The 23,229-nt window shown below is 43.3% G+C and overlaps 1 protein-coding gene across 11 annotated transcripts in view; it reads left to right on the top strand.

Moving 5' to 3' along the window:
• Positions 1-23,229, top strand: part of LOC126248879 (dnaJ homolog subfamily C member 5) — a 91,259-nt gene that overhangs the window by 8,712 nt on the left and 59,318 nt on the right. For all 11 annotated transcript variants that reach the window (XR_007545552.1, XR_007545551.1, XM_049950328.1 and 8 more), the window contains exons 4-5: positions 18,340-18,492; positions 20,618-20,749. Coding sequence is in view for 9 of the 11 variants with exons in the window: in XM_049950328.1 (XP_049806285.1) it covers positions 18,340-18,492; positions 20,618-20,749 (285 nt within the window). In the remaining 2 variants the exon portion in view is untranslated. The remainder of the gene's footprint in view (positions 1-18,339; positions 18,493-20,617; positions 20,750-23,229) is intronic.

Below are 23,229 nucleotides of genomic sequence, written 5' to 3'. Positions count from 1 at the left end.
AACATTGTTGTCAATGCGGGCGTTTGGTCTCCAAACGCACTGTGGTCAAAGTCTCTCGTGCTCGTTCATCTCAAATAGCTATTGAAGACTCTGCTATGAAGTATAAGAATGGAAAAATTTCAGTTTATCTAAAAGAGGAAAGACCTAGACTGATGCAAGCAGTGCCATACTTCATCTGAAAGAGTGGCCATGTTTCTCAGCTACAAAACAGAAAGACCTATTGATATTGATATTTCTTCCTCAACAGCACAGAGAGAGCTGCAGTAAACTTTGCAACATATGACCCCAAGAATAGAGTTGTGTAAAAAAACAGAAGTTGTTACTGAGAGATTTTTTTTTCCTTCAGCTCAATTTTGTTTTTTCCTTGTGAAAAAAAAATTAAAAAATAATGAGAAGCGATTTTTGTTGACTACAATTCAATTTTAGTTAAAACATTACTGCTGTATTCTGTACTTTTGTTATCACAAATAAAATGTAATGCCTCAGTATGAATAGCACACAAAAAAAACTCTTTTTGGCTCTTGGAACCAGACAGTTCCTTGGCATGGCACCTAGAATGTTCTTAATAAGTTATTTATTTTATAATTTGTCTTATTATCTTTTGTAGTGATGAGGAATCAGAATACCTTACCAATAAGTTATGCAGAAGAAGGGATATAGTTTCTATGATTGCCCTGACAAATGTGAGATTTGGCACTTTCAAAATTTGCATTCTTCGTTTATCATATTAAACTGATGATGGTTTTCCAAGTGTGTGTGTGTACACTTTGAAAATGACAGAAATGCGGAAATTTTAAAGGACTTGCAGTGGAAGCTCCACTTGTTGGGTGGATTAGAAAATGGGTTTGAATAAGCTGCTAGGAGCAACAAGTTTTAGATGGAAAGACAAAATTGTAATTGGCTATATCATACTTAGCATTTTTCTGTTTTTTCTAGGAAAGTTTCTTCACCAATTTGTTCAGATTCCATCCCATTTCATTGTTTAATATTATTTTTCCCTTCCTCTCGTGAAAATATTGCCTTCTTACACAGTAATACACTCCTGGAAATGGAAAAAGAACACATTGACACCGGCGTGTCAGACCCACCATACTTGCTCCGGACACTGCGAGAGGGCTGTACAAGCAATGATCACACGCACGGCACAGCGGACACACCAGGAACCGCGGTGTTGGCCGTCGAATGGCGCTAGCTGCGCAGCATTTGTGCACCGCCGCCGTCAGTGTCAGCCAGTTTGCCGTGGCATACGGAGCTCCATCGCAGTCTTTAATACTGGTAGCATGCTGCGACAGCGTGGACGTGAACCGTATGTGCAGTTGACGGACTTTGAGCGAGGGCATATAGTGGGCATGTGGGAGGCCGGGTGGACGTACCGCCGAATTGCTCAACACGTGGGGCGTGAGGTCTCCACAGTACATCGATGTTGTCGCCAGTGGTCGGCGGAAGGTGCACGTGCCCGTCGACCTGGGACCGGACCGCAGCGACGCACGGATGCACGCCAAGACCGTAGGATCCTACACAGTGCCGTAGGGGACCGCACCGCCACTTCCCAGCAAATTAGGGACACTGTTGCTCCTGGGGTATCGGCGAGGACCATTCGCAACAGTCTCCATGAAGCTGGGCTACGGTCCCGCACACTGTTAGGCCGTCTTCCGCTCACGCCCCAACATCGTGCAGCCCGCCTCCAGTGGTGTCGCGACGGGCATGAATGGAGGGACGAATGGAGACGTGTCATCTTCAGCGATGAGAGTCGCTTCTGCCTTGGTGCCAATGATGGTCGTATGTGTGTTTGGCGCCGTGCAGGTGAGCGCCACAATCAGGACTGCATATGACCGCGGCACACAGGGCCAACACCCGGCATCATGGTGTGGGGAGCGATCTCCTACACTGGCTGTACACCACTGGTGATCGTCGAGGGGACACTGAATAGTGCACGGTACATCCAAACCGTCATCGAACCCATCGTTCTACCATTCCTAGACCGGCAAGGGAACTTGCTGTTCCAACAGGACAATGCACGTCCGCATGTATCCCGTGCCACCCAACGTGCTCTAGAAGGTGTAAGTCAACTACCCTGGCCAGCAAGATCTCCGGATCTGTCCCCCATTGAGCATGTTTGGGACTGGATGAAGCGTCGTCTCTCGCGGTCTGCACGTCCAGCACGAACACTGGTCCAACTGAGGTGCCAGGTGGAAATGGCATGGCAAGCCGTTCCACAGGACTACATCCAGCATCTCTACGATCGTCTCCATGGGAGAATAGCAGCCTGCATTGCTGCGAAAGGTGGATATACACTGTACTAGTGCTGACATTGTGCATGCTCTGTTGCCTGTGTCTATGTGCCTGTGGTTCTGTCAGTGTGATCATGTGATGTATCTGACCCCAGGAAGGTGTCAATAAAGTTTCCCCTTCCTGGGGCAATGAATTCACGGTGTTCTTATTTAAATTTCCAGGAGTGTACAATACTTCTAACAACTCTTGGAAGTATTGGCTTGATGTGTAAGATTGTATGATTTTTGTTTCAGATGCTGGTATTCTAGTTTCTATGGGTTTATTTATGCTTCGTAATTTTTTGTTTGTAGTTAACTGTTGCTATCTGAGTTTACATATTGTGATTTGGAGATAGTAAGTGGAGCTGCGGACACTAGAAAATGAAGTATCAAGTTGAAAAATCAGAACTTTTCCAACATATTCTTCTGTTTATATTCAGTAGAGTGGCAACAGCAGCAGAGGCACCCAGAAACACTTGCACCTTGTGTGGGAATAATGCCATTGGGCAGAGCATTGCGAGAAAATAGTTTAGTCATTTTGTGGAGGATTGTTTTGACGTTAGTGATTCTCCACGTTCAGGAAGATGTTTCCGGTTTGATGAATATCGTGTAAATGCTTTAATACACAATAATTCATGTCATTCTACTCAAGAAGCAGCAAATGTGATGAACTGCTATCATTCCACCATCGTGAGGCACTTGCATATGATGAGGAAGGTTCAAAAATCATCTGTATGGTTACCACATGCTCTAAGCCAGAATCAAAAAAATAAATGAGTAGTCATATATGCATCTCTGCTTGCTCATCCTCAATTGGCTCATGAACACCACCAACCATTCCTATCCTGTATCATTACTGGTGATGAGAAATGGTGTCTTCATGCTATCATGAGGAAAAGAAAGGAATGGTTTAGCCCAAACAAAGCAGCAACACCCAAAACATGCTTGCTTCCACGAAAGATATGGTTATGGTCTGATGGAACAGCAATGGTGTGGTGTGCTACAAATTGCTTCCCTGAGGTGTAACCATCACTGTTTGCATTTATTGTCAATAGCAGAGATGTCTTGCAGATACAATCAACAACAACAACAACAATGAAGACTGTGTGAAATGATGCTACTCCATGATAATACCCACCTGCCTTGTGCTGTACTGACAGAAATCGCTATACAGGAGTTGGGTTGGGAAGTCATTCTACACTCACTTTATTTGCTTGATTTTGCACCCTCAGATTTTCGCTTTTCCACTCTCTATTGTACAAGCTTCAGTGAATTTCCTTTCTGGATGGAAAATGCACTCTGAACATGGCTGAATGAGTTCTTCGCCCCAAAACCACTTGATTTCTACATTTGCGAAATTGAAAAGTTACACCAACATTGGCAGGCTGTTGTAACTAGTGAAGGAGAATATATTATTGATCACTACAGTCTCTTATGTGTATCTGTTGGGTTTAGTAAACTTGCAGAAAAATGCTACAAACTTCTGCACCAACCCAATATTACACCTAAACATTTACATCAAATATGCAGACTGAAAGTTACCCATGTGAAATAAGTCTCACGACGACATGAGCTAATCACTGTCATTTGAAACTGTTGTGACAACATGCTGTAAGCTTTCAAATTGGAATAAAGTAGTTGTTTGGTTGCAAATGATTTTATATTTTTATTCTGATTTATCCACCTAATTGGTAGAAACAGTGCTACTTCAGTGGAGAGCTAGCGCTCTCTCTGTCTCTCTGTCTCTCTCTCTGTCTCTCTGTCTCTCTCTCTGTCTCTCTCTCTCTCTCTCTCTCTCTCTCTCTCTCTCTCTCTCTCTGAGGGAAACATTCCACGTGGGAAAAATATACCTAAAAACAAAGATGATGCGACTTACCGAACGAAAGCGCTGGCAGGTCGACACACACACACACACACACACACACACACACACACACACACACACACATTTAAAGACAAAGAGTTTGGGCAGAGATGTCAGTCGAGGCGGAAGTGAAGAGGCAAAGATGATGTTGAATGACAGGTGAGGTATGAGTGGCGGCAACTTGAAATTAGCGGAGATTGAGGCCTGGTGGGTAACGGGAAGAGAGGATATATTGAAGAGCAAGTTCCCATCTCCGGAGTTCATCCCTATGAAATCCCCAAACCACCTTCCCTACCCTCTGGCTCCTATCCTTGTAACCGCCCCCGGTGTAAAACCTGTCCCATGCACCCTCCCACCACCACCTACTCCAGTCCTGTAACCCGGAAGGTGTACACGATCAAAGGCAGAGCCACATGTGAAAGCACCCATGTGATTTACCAACTGACCTGCCTACACTGTGATGCATTCTATGTGGGAATGACCAGCAACAAACTGCCCATTCGCATGAATGGGCACAGGCAGACAGTGTTTGTTGGTAATGAGGATCACCCTGTGGCTAAACATGCCTTGGTGCACGGCCAGCACATCTTGGCACAGTGTTACACCGTCCGGGTTATCTGGATACTTCCCACCAACACCAACCTATCCGAACTCCGGAGATGGGAACTCGCTCTTCAATATATCCTCTCTTCCCGTTACCCACCAGGCCTCAATCGCCGCTAATTTCAAGTTGCCGCCACTCATACCTCACCTGTCATTCAACATCATCTTTGCCTCTTCACTTCCGCCTCGACTGACATCTCTGCCCAAACTCTTTGTCTTTAAATATGTCTGCTTGTGTCTGTATATGTGTGGATGGATATGTGTGTGTGTGTGTGTGTGCACGAGTGTATACCTGTCCTTTTTTTCCCCCTAAGGTAAGTCTTTCCGCTCCCGGGATTGGAATGACTCCTTACCCTCTCCCTTAAAACCCACATCCTTTCGTCTTTCCCTCTCCTTCCCCTCTTTCCTGATGAGGCAACAGTTTGTTGCGAAAGCTTGTATTTTGTGTGTGTGTGTTTGTGTTTGTTTGTGTGTCTATCGACCTGCCAGCACTTTCGTTCGGTAATGAAAGTGCTGGCAGGTAGACAGACACACAAAATTCAAGCTTTCGCAACAAACTGTTGCCTCATCAGGAAAGAGGGAAGGAGAGGGAAAGACGAAAGGATGTGGGTTTTAAGGGAGAGGTTAAGGAGTCATTCCAATCCCGGGAGCGGAAAGACTTACCTTAGGGGGGAAAAAAGGACGGGTATACACGCGCTCGCTCGCGCGCGTGCGCTTGCGCCCCCCCCCCCCCCCCCCCCCCACACACACACACACACACACACACACACACACACGTGTGTGTGATATATACTCACTCTAGACTAGTGTGTATGTTAGAGAATGTGCTGCATATTCACGTCACTTGGTGACCATTTCTTCTCTCCAAATGAGTACCTGGAATCCAAAAGATTATTGGTGTGCTCTGGCTAAAAGGAAAGTAATTGATATCACAGATCAGGGTGACAGATTAGGGTGGGGAGCAAGATCAAATGAAAAACACGTGTCAATCTCTTTGAAACTCTGAATGGTACTTTTGTTCAAGTTGTTAACTAGTTTTCCAGATTTCACCCTGTTCAGAACTTTAAAGAAAGTTAATTCAATTGTCTGCTTCACAAATTCTGCAGCAGATGTATTGCACCAGTAAGAATCAGTTACTAACTAGCATAGTCTAAGATTTTGGTAGTAGGTGAGACGAGGCGGAGCAATTTCAACCAGGGGGCACTTTGAATTCATCGTCGCTGGAACTTCTGTTTGATTTGCCAACAAATAAACATAAAGTTCCACTACAGGAGAAAAGCTGAAATGGATACTTATCCATGTTATCCATAAGAAGATTGATATTCAGTAAATACTATTTTGTGGTGTCCAAAGTCAAAGCTGAGTTATTTTTTTCAATAGTGTATTTTAGTCATTTAATATTAAATCAGGTAAATCAGATTTATTGACCCAATTAATTAGGAGACTCTGCATCTTGATATGCTATAAACTATTTGCAACACTGTTCTAAAAAGAGTAACAGTGCTTTAACATTAATGGCTGCTTACAGGACAGATTTCAATGAAATCTTTATAGGTAGATCTCAATACAGTTGAAATGTTCCTCTAGCCCATCTAAATAAGTTGTTTTTGGCAATCAAGTAGTACTATATTTGAGTTGGCATAAGTCAGTTTGAAAGCTGGCGACTGCACTAAAAATTGCAGTGGCCAGGATGCCCTGTCTCTTAGAACAGCAGCAGATCTATATGGGATGTACTATTCTGCTGTATTTGACAGATTAAAAAGAGTTCTGCAGTTGATATTGAGTGACAGCAGTTGGACACCATCATCACCAAATTGTTACCACTCAAAGTATACAAGCCAACAAATTTTCACTGCAGATAAAGAATGTTAGGTTTATGATTCCACTATTTAAAGTTAAAAATATGAGCTATGGACTGACAAATCACAGATTGCATACAAATATCCAAAACTGGGTAAGCTCTAGCATAAAGACTTCTTGGGCTGCATTTAAAATAGCTGGAATTGATGGGGTTTCATGAGCTGATAACAACAGCTCACCTTAGGGACACCTGGGAACATTAGCTTATCAAGAGCAACAGTTTTTAATAAAGCAAATACAGCAAATTTTTTGGCTTTCATGAACAAGCTATTCGTTCAGGTGGTTTCATAGGAGACTGAATATACAGCCTAGATGTTGTAATTGGTTTTTGCTTGCTGAAGTGAACTGCACAATTTGGTACATTGTTCTGTTTATTTTAAAAAAATTGTATTAGTAATTTTGCTTCATTTGCACCTATCATATATTATAAGCCTGTTATATCAATAAAATATGTGTTATTTCAGTAAAAAAAAATCTGGTGTTATTTAAATGTTGTATAGTACCCAGCCTCTTGTTGAAAAGTGCTCCATGTTAGGGGTACATTTCAACTAAAAGTATGCTTCTACTTAAATGTAAAAATTGTTTGTTTATTACTAAGAATTCTGATAGAAATTTAAAAGTTCCCCAAAATTCTATTGCATCTAATAGTGATAATTACAAAAGTATGTTACTTATGAAAAGTTTAAGGTGTTGATCTGTATCCCCTTGTCTCCTACATACCAATAAACATAAGAAACATATTCTCGCTCAGGGAAAATTACTTGTTTCGGAAACTTTTCTACTTGGGCACAGAAAGAGAAGTTGTAACACACAGGTTAAAACAATATGTAAATGAGTTGGACTTAATGATAAGCTCCAGGAAACAATGCCAGGAATCGATTTTTTCTTCTTTTTATTGCATATTCTGATAATTTTGATTGTGTGAATGTTGAAACTGAATTTTTTGTGTTTAGAGGTCATAACCTCAAGTATACTGACTTATAAGAAATACAAATTTCACAGCAGCAAGAGTACATAACCTGTCAAGAAAGAGTATGTGGAGACTTTCAAAGAGACTGAGATACTTCCATTATGTACTTAAAGATTACCTCCAAATGATGGGAATGAAATTAAGATTTTTTTTTCCCCCTCCCTTTCACACACTGTTTATCCTTTCTCTATAGAATCTCACAACTGATGCGAGGATTGGTTTCCTGGAAATCTTTCCTAAGGTTTGTGCATCCTAGTGATAGTGTTGACTGGAACATCTTAGAGTAAAACCACTGAGTAAAAAAGTCTGATCTCCTCAGATACATGCCTGCTGGTATTAAAGTTCAATGCCAGTATTTACTACTAGTGCTCACTTTGAACCAAATACAGGAGATGAACTGTTTTAGCCACACAATCTAGGAGAATCTTCAGTTTGTGATACAGCACTTCACACACCTACTTACTCTTAACTGTTTTACTTACAGAAAATTTCTCTCCCCCTCCCTCCCTCTCTCCCTCCCCTTCCTCGTCACCCCCCTTCTCTCTCTCCCTCCCCTTCCTCGTCACCCCCCTTCTCTCTCTCCCTCCCCTTCCTCGTCACCCCCCTTCTCTCTCTCCCTCCCCTTCCTCGTCACCCCCCTTCTCTCTCTCCCTCCCCTTCCTCGTCACCCCCCCTTCTCTCTCTCCCTCCCCTTCCTCGTCACCCCCCCTTCCCTCTCTCCCTCCTTCCCTCTCTCCCTCCCCTGTCACCCCCTTCCCTCTCTCCCTCCCCTTCCTCGTCACCCCCCCATTCCCTCTCTCCCTCCCCTTCCTCGTCACCCCCCCATTCCCTCTCTCCCTCCCCTTCCTCGTCACCCCCCCTTCCCTCTCTCCCTCCCCTTCTTCGTCACCCCCCTTCCCTCTCTCCCCTCCCCTTCCTCGTCACCCCCCTTCCCTCTCTCCCTCCCCTTCCTCGTCACCCCCCTTCCCTCTCTCCCTCCCCTTCCTCGTCACCCCCCCTTCCCTCTCTCCCTCCCCTTCCTCGTCACCCCCCCTTCCCTCTCTCCCTCCCCTTCCTCGTCACCCCCCCTTCCCTCTCTCCCTCCCCTTCCTCGTCACCCCCCCTTCCCTCTCTCCCTCCCCTTCCCTCTCTCCCTCCCCTTCCCTCTCTCCCTCCCCTTCCCTCTCTCCCTCCCCTTCCCTCTCTCCCTCCCCTTCCCTCTCTCCCTCCCCTTCCCTCTCTCCCTCCCCTCCCCCCTCTCTCCCTCCCCTTCCCCCCTCCCCCTCCCCTTCTCCCCCTCCCCTTCCCCACTCCCCCTCCCCTCCCCCTCCCCTCCCCCTCTCTCTCCCTCCCCTCCCCCTCTCTCCCCCTCCCCTCCCCTTCCCCCTCTCTCTCCCCTCCCCTCCCCTTCCCCCTCTCTCTCCCCTCCCCTCCCCTTCCCCCCTCTCTCTCCCCTCCCCTCCCCTTCCCCCCTCTCTCTCCCCTCCCCTCCCCTTCCCCACTCTCTCTCCCCTCCCCTTCCCCACTCTCTCTCCCCTCCCCTTCCCCCCTCTCTCCCCTCCCTTCCCCCCTCTCTCCCCTCCCCTCCCCTCTCTCTCCCCCTGCCCTCCCCTCTCTCTCCCCCTGCCCTCCCCTCTCTCTCCCCCTGCCCTCCCCTCTCTCTCCCCCTGCCCTCCCCTCTCTCTCCCCCTGCCCTCCCCTCTCTCTCCCCCTGCCCTCCCCTCTCTCTCCCCCTGCCCTCCCCTCTCTCTCCCCCTGCCCTCCCCTCTCTCTCCCCCTGCCCTCCCCTCTCTCTCCCCCTGCCCTCCCCTCTCTCTCCCCCTCCCCTTCCCTCTCTCTCCCACTCCCCTCCCCTTCCCTCTCTCTCCCCCTCCCCTCCCCTCCCCTTCCCTCTCTCTCCCCCTCCCCTCCCCTTCCCTACCCTACCCTTCCCTACCCTCCCCTTCCCTCTCTCTCCCCCTCCCCTTCCCTCCCCTCCCCTTCCCTCTCTCTCCCCCTCCCCTCCCCTTCCCTCCCCTCCCCTTCCCTCTCTCTCCCCCTCCCCTCCCCTTCCCTCCCCTCCCCTTCCCTCTCTCTCCCCCTCCCCTCCCCTTCCCTCCCCTCCCCTTCCCTCTCTCTCCCCCTCCCCTCCCCTTCCCTCCCCTCCCCTTCCCTCTCTCTCCCCCTCCCCTCCCCTTCCCTCCCCTCCCCTCCCCTCCCCTTCCCTCTCTCTCCCCCTCCCCTCCCCTCCCCTCCCCTTCCCTCTCTCCCCCCCTCCCCTCCCCTTTCCTCTCTCTCCCCCTCCCCTCCCCTTTCCTCTCTCTCCCCCTCCCCTCCCCTCTCCTCTCTCTCCCCCTCCCCTCCCCTTTCCTCTCTCTCCCCCTCCCCTCCCCTTTCCTCTCTCTCCCCCTCCCCTCCCCTTTCCTCTCTCTCCCCCTCCCCTTCCCTCCCCTCCCCTTCCCTCCCCTCCCTCTCTCGCCCCTCCCCTCCCCTCCCCTCCCTCTCTCGCCCCTCCCCTCCCCTCCCCTCCCTCTCTCGCCCCCTCCCCTCCCCTTCCCTCTCTCGCCCCCTCCCCTCCCCTTCCCTCTCTCGCCCCCTCCCCTCCCCTCCCCTTCCCTCTCTCGCCCCCTCCCCTCCCCTCCCCTTCCCTCTCTCGCCCCCTCCCCTCCCCTCCCCTTCCCTCTCTCGCCCCCTCCCCTCCCCTCCCCTCCCCTTCCCTCTCTCGCCCCCTCCCCTTCCCTCTCTCGCCCCCTCCCCTCCCCTCCCCTCCCCTTCCCTCTCTCGCCCCCTCCCCTCCCCTCCCCTTCCCTCTCTCGCCCCCTCCCCTCCCCTTCCCTCTCTCGCCCCCTCCCCTCCCCTCCCCTTCCCTCTCTCGCCCCCTCCCCTCCCCTCCCCTTCCCTCTCTCGCCCCCTCCCCTCCCCTCCCCTTCCCTCTCTCGCCCCCTCCCCTCCCCTCCCCTTCCCTCTCTCGCCCCCTCCCCTCCCCTCCCCTCCCCTTCCCTCTCTCGCCCCCTCCCCTCCCCTCCCCTCCCCTCCCCTTCCCTCTCTCGCCCCCTCCCCTCCCCTCCCCTCCCCTTCCCTCTCTCGCCCCCTCCCCTCCCCTCCCCTCCCCTTCCCTCTCTCGCCCCCTCCCCTCCCCTCCCCTTCCCTCTCTCGCCCCCTCCCCTCCCCTCCCCTTCCCTTCCCTCTCTCGCCCCCTCCCCTCCCCTTCCCTTCCCTCTCTCGCCCCCTCCCCTCCCCTTCCCTTCCCTCTCTCGCCCCCTCCCCTCCCCTCCCCTTCCCTCTCTCGCCCCCTCCCCTCCCCTCCCCTTCCCTCCTCCTCCTCCCTCATAATAGTCTAGCTACCTCATTTGTGTTGATTCCAGTCCCTACTACCACCTGTGACAGTAAATAATTTCTATTTATGAGACGAAGGTGTATCAACAATGTAGATTGAGTTTCAGACAGTTACTTTGAAAGTCTCTTACTGCATCAGTGATACTTGTTCTTCTGCAAACCCTGAAGATCTCTATTGGAGGCCACTGAGTATGCCCTGTCGAATTTGGCCTTTGCCTGCTCGTATGTTAGTAGAGATGGTGCAGTGTGATGTGAAGTTGCAGTTTGGGAAGTTGTTTGTGTAGTGAAACGCCATATGGGTAGGTGATCAGTAATCAACACTGCTAATGTTGTGCGATTTGTTGAGATGAAGTAATGATGAACTCTTCTTCATAAGGTGATGTTGGTGTGGGGTGTAGATGATGAATGAAAGTGATGTTGGTGTAGAAGATGAATGATTTGCATATTTTCTGGTTTCTACTGCAGTGCAAAAATATTATCAGTTAAACAGTTCATTATTGGCATTTATAACATTGTTCATTTAATGTAGCTATAAATCTTGGGTGTACAAACTTTACATCACTGCTGGGATTTATCAGTAACTTGAAAAAGGATTGTTCTCCACAGTGATTGTAGATGCAAGTGTGAGCGGTAAGATGATGAAAGACCATTTGAAAACATTTATTCTGTCAGTTGGGAATACACATTTGCCAACAAAGTCACTAGTACTGTGTGACTCCTGCCAGAAAGATGAACAGGTACTACTGATGTCTGGATGTGTATTTCTTCAGACAGGATAAAATACACTGAAACTGGTATAGGCATGCTTATTAAAGTACAGAGATATGTAGACAGGCATAGTAAGACTCTGCGGCCGGTAGTGCCTATGTAAGATGACAAGTATCTGGTGCAGTTGTTAGATTGGTTACTGCTGCTACAATGGCGGGTTATCAAGATTTAAGTGAATTTGAGTGTGGTGTTATAGTCGGCGCATGAGTGATGGAACACACCACCTCTGAGGTAACAAAGTGAGGATTTTTCTATAAGACCATTGCATGAGTGTACTGTGAAAATCAGGAATCGAGTAAATTATCAAATCTCTGACATAGCTGCGGCCAGAAAGAGATCCTGCAAGAACAAGACCGACAACGACTGAAGAGAATTGTTCAGTGTGACAGAAGTTCAACCCTTCCACAAATTGCTGCATATTTCAATGCTGGGCTTGCAAACCACTCAACGAAACATCATCGATAGGGACTTTTGGAACCGAAGGCCCATTCGTGTACCCTTGATGACTGCTTGACACAAAGCTTTACTCTTTGCCTGGACTCATGAATACAGACGTTGGACTGTTAATGACTGGAAACATGTTGCCTGGTTGGACGAGTCTCATTTCGGATTCCATCGAGCAGATGGACTTGTACGGGTATGGAGACATCATGAATCCATGGACCCTGTATGTCAGTAGCGGACTGTTCAAGCTGGTAGAGGCTCTGTAATGGTGTGGGGTGTTTGCAGTTGGAGTGATATGGGACCCCTGATACATGTAGATAAGACTCTTGCAGATGACACGTACATAAGCATCCTGTCTGGTCACCTTCATCCATTGGTGTCCATTGTGCATTCCGACAGACTTGGACAATTCCAGCAGGATAATGTGACACTCTACATGTCCAGAATTTCTACAGAGTGGCTCCAGGAACACTCTTCTGAGTTGAAACACTTCTGCTGCCCACCAAACTCCCCAGATATGAACATTATTGAACATATCTGGGATGGCCTGCAACTTACTGTTCAGAAGAGATCTCTACCCTCTATTACTCTTACGGATTTATGGACGGCCCTGTGGGATTCATGGTGTCAGTTCCCTCCAACACTACATCAGACAGTAGTAGAGTCCACGTCACGTTGTGGCACTTCTGTGTGCTCATGGGGCCCTACATGATATTAGGCAGGTGTACAAGATTCTTTGGCTCTTCATTAAATATCCCAAGAGAATAAGACTTTCTTAAACTACATTCCAGGAACATACAGACAAAATTGTGTGACAGATTATTTATCATGAAAATGCATTCTGCCATATACAAACAATATCTGCAGAAGTATATATACCAATGCTCCGTTATACACAGCAAAATGTTGGCTATGATATTGGTGAACCTGTGGTCAACTTCAAAACTGAAAAGTGTCCATGTCATGGAGTTCAGCACTGATATTATAGAATGTGCAGCTATGGCGTGTGATGAACTTGCTTTTCTTCACTGTGCATTTTGTAGTAATTCACATTACTTTGAGCATTGTATTGAAAGCCCTCACTTTCATTTATAGTTAAGATATGTGTTTTGTGTTTGGTTTCTATAATGACATTTGCAGTGACATGTAGAGCATGTTTGCGGAGGTAAGACACTCACCAGCAGCACATCGAGACATACGTAATGGTCCTGCAACCAAAATTTCATACAGACATGTTTGTTCGAATGTAAAAACTAGTATTTTGGATAGTATAGTGAGTTGAAAGCACTGGGTAATGTAGCGTGCCTGTTTTGAAAGGTTTACATAAAAGCTTTTTTTGTCATTTCTGTTAAACTCGTGAGAAAATACTTTGTACAAAACATCATGTACAGTTAATTGTAAAGCAGCATAGAAACAATGAAACATGGTGTAGCTTACTTTATTCTCACAAAGTACACCTGTGACTTCGAGCAAAATTATGAATTTTTGCTATTGCAGTAGACAATTTTGGTGCAGTGTAGAAGAAAAGCTGTGGTGTTAACGCAGAGGGGCATTTGAAATAGTTCATTGAGACTTACACTCAATCTGGAGTGTGTTGCTGTGGTTATAAACACAGTGCCTCAACACTGAAACAGACAAAAAATTTTGTGCAACTGAGTTCTGATTTATCTTGTAAAATTATCTCTATTTTACAAGCAACTACAGTTCTCCTAATAGTCTGCTCAAACAAATATTTGTTTTGTGACACACTCTTTTTATATTTCAATACATTGGATACATTACACAGCTTCAAAATTAAAATAAACTTTCCATTGCCAAGCACTATTATTCACAAGAATGATCTGAAGTTGAAGCTGTGTTGTTGATACACCTCCATGTGGAGTGTTGAAATTTTGTGTCACAAGTGGTTGTAGGAACTGTGATCACCAAAAAGGAGATAACTTGAGATTTCTGCTGTTATTGTAATAGCCATGTCAGGCATTTTAACTGTGCCCTGTGAAGCAGAATTTTCAAACAGCAACCACAGATAACAATATTCTAAATCTGCTGTCAAAAATTTGCACTGACAGCACTCATTATATTGGTTTGCTATCCTGTTAAAAAATTACTGATAAGAGTAATCTCAGGCAGTAAGAAAATGTCAGGGAATTAAGCCGCAATTAAAAAAGGAAAAACCCTTGCTTCCAAATTTTTTTGCCCCCCCCCCTCCCTCTCCGCCAAGATATACAAATACACACTGCAAGCCACCATACGGTGGAGGGTATCTGTACTAGTCATTCCTTTCTTATTCCACTCACAGATGGAGTGAGGGGAAAAAGGACTTTCTGTATCCCTCCGTATGAGCCCCTATTTCTTTTTTCTCCTTTTCGCTATCCTCATGTGAATTTTATGTTGGCAGTAGTAGAATCATTCTGCAGTAGCTGCAAATGCCTGTTTTCTGTATTGCCTCAGTATCGTTTCATGAAAAGGACATCATCATCCCTTCAGGGATTCCCATTTGAGTTCACGAAGCATCTACATAACACTCGCGTGTTGATTGAAACTACTGGCAACAAACGTAGCTGCACACTTCCGAATTGCTTAAATATCTTCCTTTAATCCGACCTGGTGGGGATCCCTAACACTCTGACAATACTCAAGAATGGGTCTCACAAGTCTTCTAATATGTGGTCCATTTTGTAGATGAGCTACACTTTCCTTAAACCCTCTCAATAAACCAAAATTGACAGATCTTTTCCCTACTGTTGTCCTTACAAGAATGAGACGGAAATTACATATTATAATTACCTCTGTGCAGGTTCAATTTTAGGCCATGTTTATTTTAATGCAGTGCCTTTCAAATTGAAATTATTGTTGATCACTGTGATGATTCCTTGGTTTGACAAACAGTTCCAGGAGCACAGTGATAATTGGTGGCTAGGAGTGGCCAGGTAGTGGCAACCTAACAGATCTGAAGTTTTCTCTCAACTCATTTGTAGGATGGAAATAGGTTTTTATTGGAACCATGGCCTAAGGTGTCAGTAGAAAATACACTGTCCAGCCACATTAATGTGACCCCTGCCGGAAGCCTGAACAATCTCCATTTGTTCTGCGGCCCACGTATACTGTGAGTTATGTGACACATTGCATTGTACTGCTGGTAGAAGCCACTGTTTCAAGGAAAAAGAAACTGCATGTAGGGATGCATGTGGTTCCAAGGATAAGTGCGTACTCGTGTTGATCCATTGTGCCTTCCAGAATGACAAGATCACCCAGGGAATGCCACAGAGATATTCCCCACACTGTAATGCTCCCTCCTCTGGCCAGGACCCTTCCAAATATTGTTGAATAGTGTTTGCTTTTTGTCCTGATGATGGAGCATAAAACATGATTCATTTAAAAGAACCACCTGTTGCTGTATTGGCCTGCAAATTCCAGCCTTCATCACCGCTGGACTGCAGTTAGCATGGGTGCGTGAACCAGGTGCCTGTTGCAGAGGCCTGTACACATCAACATTCGGTGGATGGTCATTGAAGAGTCACTATTGGCAGCCCATTGGTTCATCTGAGCAATCAGTTGCTCAATTGTTGCATGTCTCTTCAGCCGTTGTTCACCATTGTCATATATGGCCTGTGGTGCACCACAGTTGCCTCACTACTGGTTTCAGGTAGCAATGTTCTTCATGCACTCTATACTTTAACCATGGTGGTACGCAAACAGTTTACAAACATAGCCATTTTGTAAATCCTTGCACCCTTGGCCTCTAAGCCAATGATTGTGCCATTTTGATTGTGTGATAAAGTGCTCAGTTTCTACGTTACAACAATGACTGCATTGTTTTTCTATGTCCCCCAACATGCCTTATACACTCTTCACTGCTAGTGCTGCAACCTGCTGTCTGTTAGTGCTTGTTGCATTTTCACATCTAACATAAGTGGTTGTCAAATTAATGTGGTTAGACCATGTAGTCTCTACCCTGACAGAGTATGGTTTTCTTGTGGAGCCCAAGTTTTTAAATAGGATCCTGCAGGGTCACTCAGCTTCACTTTTGTTGGTGGTTTGGAATAATCAACATCTAATATCCATGTAATGTCCATCACAGAGGATTTTGTGATGTGGTAGGTGCTATGTTAGTAAAAGTCTGGCTCTAAGAGCTCTCACACTTGGGGGATTAGTGACAACTTTTGAAGACTGAGTATGATGATTACTTTGCATGAAACATAAATGGTCTTTGTGATTTATGTTATTGGAGTAAAATTGCAGCTGCTGTCAGTGTATCACTGTCAGATTCTGTGCCATACAAGTTAGGTAACCTGCCATCATGCTCCACTACTGCTCCTTATTGTTAGTATTTCTCCCTCTCACTTGTCTCAACCCTAGTAGTGGGTTCCTTGACATCATTCTGCAACTTTAATTTTTAATTGTTGCTTGATCACATGTGAAACCTGATATTGAACACTAGTGCACTCTTTCTTCCCGATTTCAGTGCTTAATGTGTGTTTTTCTGTAAATTCTAAATGCAGAAAACATTTCAATTATGTACATCAAATTTTGGAATCTCCTATTACTGTGACTTGGGGTACAACCCTTCCTGTTCACCTACATCCTCATGACATGCGGTGTGGCTGAGCGGTTCTAGGCACTTCAGTCTGGAACCGTGCGACCGCAGGTTCGAATCCTGCCTCGGGCATGGATGTGTGTGATATCCTTAGGTTAGTTAGGTTTAAGTAGTTCTAAGTTCTAGGGGACTGATGACCTCGGATGTTAAGTCCCATAGTGCTCAAAGCCATTTGAACCATTTTAGAACCCATGATATGCTTTGATTAATCAGTGTTCAGATTGACTGCTTGGTCCCTGCCTGTAAGTAGGATCGAGTAAGATGTTCACAAGACCTCAGAAATGGGAGGCAGGGAAGGTGAATCACCACAATATGTAAAAATTAATTGTCTGGAAAAAAAATTGAGTTAGATATTCATGCAATCAAAAAGTGAAATGCTGTGCATCCAAGCACAAATCCTTATAGTTTGTGTGTGCGTGCGCGCGCGCGCTTGTGTGCGTGTGCGCGCACACTTGTGTGCGTGTGCGCGCACACTTTTTTTACAGGCATAATAGTCCATGCAAGTAATTTTTAATAGATTCATTGAGATTATATCTAAAAGAGCGATCTCCAGCTCTTCAGCAGTTGTGAGAGGTGCTATGTACTTGGGTTGAAGTGAGCACTAGTAGTAAATACTGATATCTTGAGTTTTAATACTAGTAGTCATGTATTTGAGCAGGTCCAATTTTTTTGCCCTCTAAGGTGTTCCAGTCAACACTACCCCATGATGCACAAGCATTAGCAGACATCCCCAGGAAACCAGACCTTATATCACTAGTGAGATTTTACTGACAAAGGAATAAACAGTGTGTGAAAAAAATTACTTTCAGTTTTCGTCCCCATCATTTGGAGGTAATCTTGACGTACATAGTGGAAGTAATTTCAGTGCTTGTATGCTTTTTGAAAGTTTCCAGGTAATATTTCTTACCAGGTTATGTACACTTGCTGCTGTTAAATTTGCGATTTGCGTAGGTCAGTATACTTGATCTTATGATCTCAAAAAACAGAAAATTCAGTTTTAACATTCCCACACCCAAAATTATCAGAATATGCAATGAAAGAAGAAGAAAAAAAAATGATTTCTGAAGTTGCTTCCTGGAGCTTATCATAGAGCCCTACTTGTTTGTGTTGTTTAGACTTGTGTGTAATACCTTTCTCCCCTATCTGTGTCCAAAGTAGAAAACATTTCTGGGAGAAGTATCTGAAAAGTCAGTTTACTGAAGCCACAATGTGATTATTAAAATTCAGATACTCATAAATTTGTTGATGTATTTGTGGACCAGAAAATTGAAGTAACTGTTTTTCAAGATTGAGAATTCACTATGATGCTTGTTTTAGTGATGGCATTCCTCCACTGTATTTTCCATTGCCGATTTTTATCTCACCTTCATATACTTCTGTATGAAATACCACCATGTGGTACAAAATTTTGTGATCAGCTTATATTCAGTGGCTTTTATAATATTGTAAGATTAGAATTTGAAAAGTCGGCTAGACATGTTAGAGAGAGTGAGAGATAGAGAATTGAAAATACCTAAAAGTGGTGGTAGTTACTTTAATTTGGGTTATGTTATGACCTGTTGTCTTGAGCCAGTGTGATTATTAGAATATATATTATTCATCTTGCATTAATTAAATGTGTGACTAAATTTTTCTCTGCAAAACATTAATGTGCTTGTTCGTTTTAAAGTTCAAGGAAGTAAATCGAGCACACAGCATTTTGAGCGATTTGACAAAAAGGAATATATACGACAATTATGGCTCTTTGGGCTTGTATATAGCAGAACAGTTTGGAGAAGAAAATGTGAATGCCTACTTCCTAGTTACATCTGGATGGTGCAAGGTAAGTAACATTATTAGAAAGTGAAAGAAAATCTCTTGTTGGCAGTATGACTGACTCTGGGGGCATTAGGTGTCGTGGGAAATGTACGGTATTATGCCAACCCAGCATGGCGCCATCTTTTTTTTTCCCAGTAACTCTTATTTCACTGGAATAATGCACTAGTTTTACACAGAATTTCCAAGTCTTGCAAATATGGAATTAAATGCCTGCAAAAACTATGTAGTTTAGCAATAATAATTTATTAAACATCAAACATCTCTTAAAATTCACAAAACAATGCAATTTCAAGACATCGTACAGGTTATTATTTCACAAATGTAGAAGAAAATTTTCTGAATCAGCCAGACCAGGTTACATAAGTTCTTTGCAAATATGGAATGTTTTTGAGGTGTGAATACATTTTACATACAGCATGTTTTTGAGATTTCAGTATATTCTACCAATATTAATAACCAATTACCGTGTTACAGTTCATGGTTTTTGGTAGCTCTTAAAACATGTTTCAAATTAATAATCATCATACTTAATGTTAGGAAAATTATAGTTAAAAAAAAAAAAAAAGGCTACGTAGTTACCTCTTTCTTGTAGATTCAGGACAAATTTCTGTTTATTTTACGTGAGGTAGGGCATTTGTAATGTGTATGTAAAACCTGAAAGAAGTGATAAGTAACAAATTCTAGCACTGACAAAGAACTGAACCACAGACTTTTAAATTTGTGGTGTGGTATTTACACACAGAACCAGCAAGCAGCTGATACTATCTAGTCTCGTATTTTATCCACACAATTAGTGAGCCACATACCCAGTATACACACACATATATACATAATGGCAACCATATAAAGTTTAGGAAACAAATTACAGCACAGATCTGGCTTTAGCACCACAAATTATTCAGGCAACTGTTTCTTATGCCATGTCAGTGGCATGTTTGAATAAATGTAGAAAGTGATCACCATTCATCTCTTGACACTTCTTGGCAGTGGTCAGCAAGTTGCTGATGGCGGATCAAACGAGACAGCTGCAATCTCATATGAAGTGTTCTGCTGCAGTTCTAGGAGACTTATTACAATAAATACACCTTAGACTTTAGGGCTCCCCACACAAAGTAATCGCACTGACAGATCAAGTGACCTAGGTGGCCATCTAGGGCTGCAAACAGGCTGATCTCTGGTAACAACTCTGTCACGCATGAAGATTGTGTAAATGTGCTCAGAGTTTTGGCCAACTGTATGGGCAGTTGCTCCATCCTGTTGGAAGTAACTGTAGGTCATGGGTATGGTTATATGCATACATTTATGTCCAATCGTATCCACTCGTCCGGACCACTTTTATTTGCCTCGCCCTGTATTAGGTCTACTTGTAAATATCTCCGATCTGATATAGTGAATATAGTGCTCACAATTTATAGTGGCAAATTAGCATCCTCTAGTAGACGTTATGTACCAAAAATATTATGCTAATTTTGGACATGGCAGGGATGGCAACAAAGTTGTCTTTTAAAAATGAGAGCAGCAAAAATAATGTTTGTTTAGAACATTTTTTAAATTTTGCCATTAATGCTCAGCATGGTGAATACTCTGCAAAGACTAAAGACTAAAAACATCCATTCTAGTATATGTTTCATGGTCTTCTGTGAAATTGAATTACGTAAAGGGAAGGAATTACATGGACAGGAATAATGGCAAAACATAAATGAAGGAGAAGAGATATTTATCTAAATCACCTAATAATGAGAAACTTTGTAACTATTGTTAAAATATAGTATAGCAGTCAGAATACAAAGTGTATTGGTGTGGTGTAAAAAGGAAAACCAAAAAATATAGTAAAAGGATTTTTTCATTCATAATATCAGTTAAATTAATTTTTCATGTGAGACATACTTTGGCAACTTGTTAATGATTGAAGTAATGTCAGTGAAAGTATGATATAAAGATTACATCAAACAAAACCTTAATTTTATCAATGAGTATTAATTCTGTAGTTTCAAAGTAGAACAGAAAAACCTGTGTCAGGGAGCATTGTGTATTATGCTAAATAGACGTAGCATTCTTACATTGAATTATTTTTGCAAACAGGAATTTCATATAATGAATAATCGCACCATACCATGTTTTAATTTCAGGCTTTGATAATTTTCTGTGGCATCATAACTGGTTGCTACCTCTGCTGTTGCTTTTGTTGTTGCTGTAACTTCTGCTGTGGAAAATGTAAACCACCTCCACCTGAAGATAGTGGAGAGTATCACACACTGCACGTATGTATTAATTTAGTTTTGCAACCACATGTAAACTGTTGTTTAAAACTGTAAGTCAGAAAGCTTGCAGTGCTGCAGCCCATTTTGCCTAAATCAGACAATGATGCAGCTTTCAACTTATAGCTATATTTTAAGGAAAGTAAGGTGAGTTGTTTGTAATACAAAATGTAAATGGTGCAAGCCTCAAAGGAAGTTTGTGTAACCATTTCATATGACACCTCAGTTAATAAACCTGCTGCTGGTGAAACATCACTGATGGTAGGTAAGTCGAATACATGATAGACACACATTAAATAAGTTTAGATTAACTTTGATATGAGGCTGGATCATTTGTAGTTGTGATAATTTATTATACTAGGTAGTGACTAGACATCTCTTGTCAGTTTCCATCAGTTCTGAACTAATTGGATAACCAGTCATTGTGATCTTACTTTTGCACGTTACACTGCTTTTCCTTCAGTTATTTACACTTGTAATGTCTCATCGTGTCCATAGTTCCGTCACAGTCAGTGGTGCCACTTTTTCAGCAGATTAGTTTTAGTGACATGAAAAAATATTGTTTCTGTCTGCTCTATTTTCTAGTGGTACTATGATTATCAGATAAGAGCAGTATACTGTTTTTATCTGCATACAGATGTTAACCCCACAAGCCGAAAGGTGTTGCCTGCCATTTATCAGTTTTCCCTCTATATCATTCATTCATTAATACGTATGTTACGTATGGATGGATGGATGGATGATATGTGTAAGGGAGTAGTAAAGAGTCCCAATTTTATGGACAGCTCATTGCATACCTAATGGTATTGCTATAGGCTATTCCAGTGGAATGTCCTGAGCAAGTCTGTAACATTCTAGTAGTACTACTACTACTACTACACCCTCTGCGAAACTCCACAATGAATTGATCTGTTGTGTGATTTTTTTTTTCACATTAAGAGTCTGCTTTTGTCCCATTTTATGTCTATAAAAATTATTACTCTGAGGTATTAATCCTTGCACTACCATGCACTGTTACAGTAAATTGTGAAATTTTCTAAAAACTGGATCAAAAACTAAATTATTAGGAATAGGAATTTTTGTTTGTAATTTTATTTTCTATTTTATTGTGAGACATTGACTTTGGCTTCTGTAATATATGAAATGTACATTACCTAAACCATACTTCCCAAGGTGAAAATCAAGATTATTACTTTGATTTAAATTCATATTGAGACACATTTAATGTTAGTGTACTTTAAAAAATCTCTTTATAGTTAAAAACTGGCTAATATTCTCAATAAATGAAATTATCATCAGTTTCTGTATCATACTTTGGAAAACATTGCCACTAGATGTAACCCGAGAAACAAATTCTGACAGGTATGTAGAGTTTTTTATCATTAAATATTCTAAATTGTTGACTGTAATATTTTTCTGGGGTATAGTTGGTGTTGTATTGTAAGACCATTGTTTTGGCTGCTATTGGAAGTAGCTTCCAGTAGGGGATGTTATGTTATAGTGTTTGGAATATTGATTCAACATTCTGCAATATGTTGCTGCCTACAATCCAATGAATTTTGTGTGCTGATTCTGACCACAAAAACCTACTCATATAAACAGAAGTGAAGACCTGATAGCTTATTAACATTGTTGCACAGACGTTGCTCAAAATGTCTGGGCTACAACAGCTTTCTATAGTGAAAGGAGTATTTACCAGATATGTTGCCAGCTGAAAATTCTGTTTCATCTATTATTGTCATGATGTCTTGATGCACACTAGTCACTCTGAGACTAAAGGGACATGCTCTCGTTAACGCTGTATATTTTTGAGTTGGATCCGCTTCTCTTAAAAACTAGGAAACACATTGTCACTTGTACTGCCTTTTTTTAATTGCCAATAAAGCATGTATTCAAATGAAACTTCTAACTAAACAGGAACGTAATACCTTCCAAATTTAATGACAGATATCAACAACTGAAATAAGTATCTAGCAAGTAGCTTTAAACCTTCCTATGATGATCACAACACGGAGGTAATATCTCCACCTTCATTTGGAAAAAAAATGTTGGGAACGGGAACAAATCCCTGTGTTATATCATGACCATCAGGTTTGAGTGGGGGGTGTTGACTCTAAAAAATTCATATTTAATGCTATACTGATACAGTGCAAGGAACATATGCATACTACCATGCATTACTTTTTACATATGTTTAAATAAGGTTGCATCAGGCAAAAACCTCCATCTCGTCCTCCATATATCAACAGTTCTCATTAGAGATCAGTTCCCTAAAAACTGACAACATTGTCTGTAATCCTGGGGTTTTATTACTATCTATTTAAGGCAATGTAATTAGGGGGAAAAGCACAACAAATAACTTCACATTTCTGTTATGTATTGTTCATAGCCAGTTCCAATCCAGTCTGGCCCATTTTCAGTTGGTTACTTTCTGTTTACAAAGTGTTGAAATACACATTACACATCCACTTGATAATTGTGTA

Source organism: Schistocerca nitens, chromosome 3 (assembly GCF_023898315.1).
Source record: "Schistocerca nitens isolate TAMUIC-IGC-003100 chromosome 3, iqSchNite1.1, whole genome shotgun sequence".
NCBI classification, from domain to species: Eukaryota; Metazoa; Arthropoda; class Insecta; order Orthoptera; family Acrididae; genus Schistocerca; species Schistocerca nitens.
The sequence above is the reverse complement of the archived record's forward strand: the minus strand, read 5'-3'. Positions and strand labels throughout refer to the sequence as shown.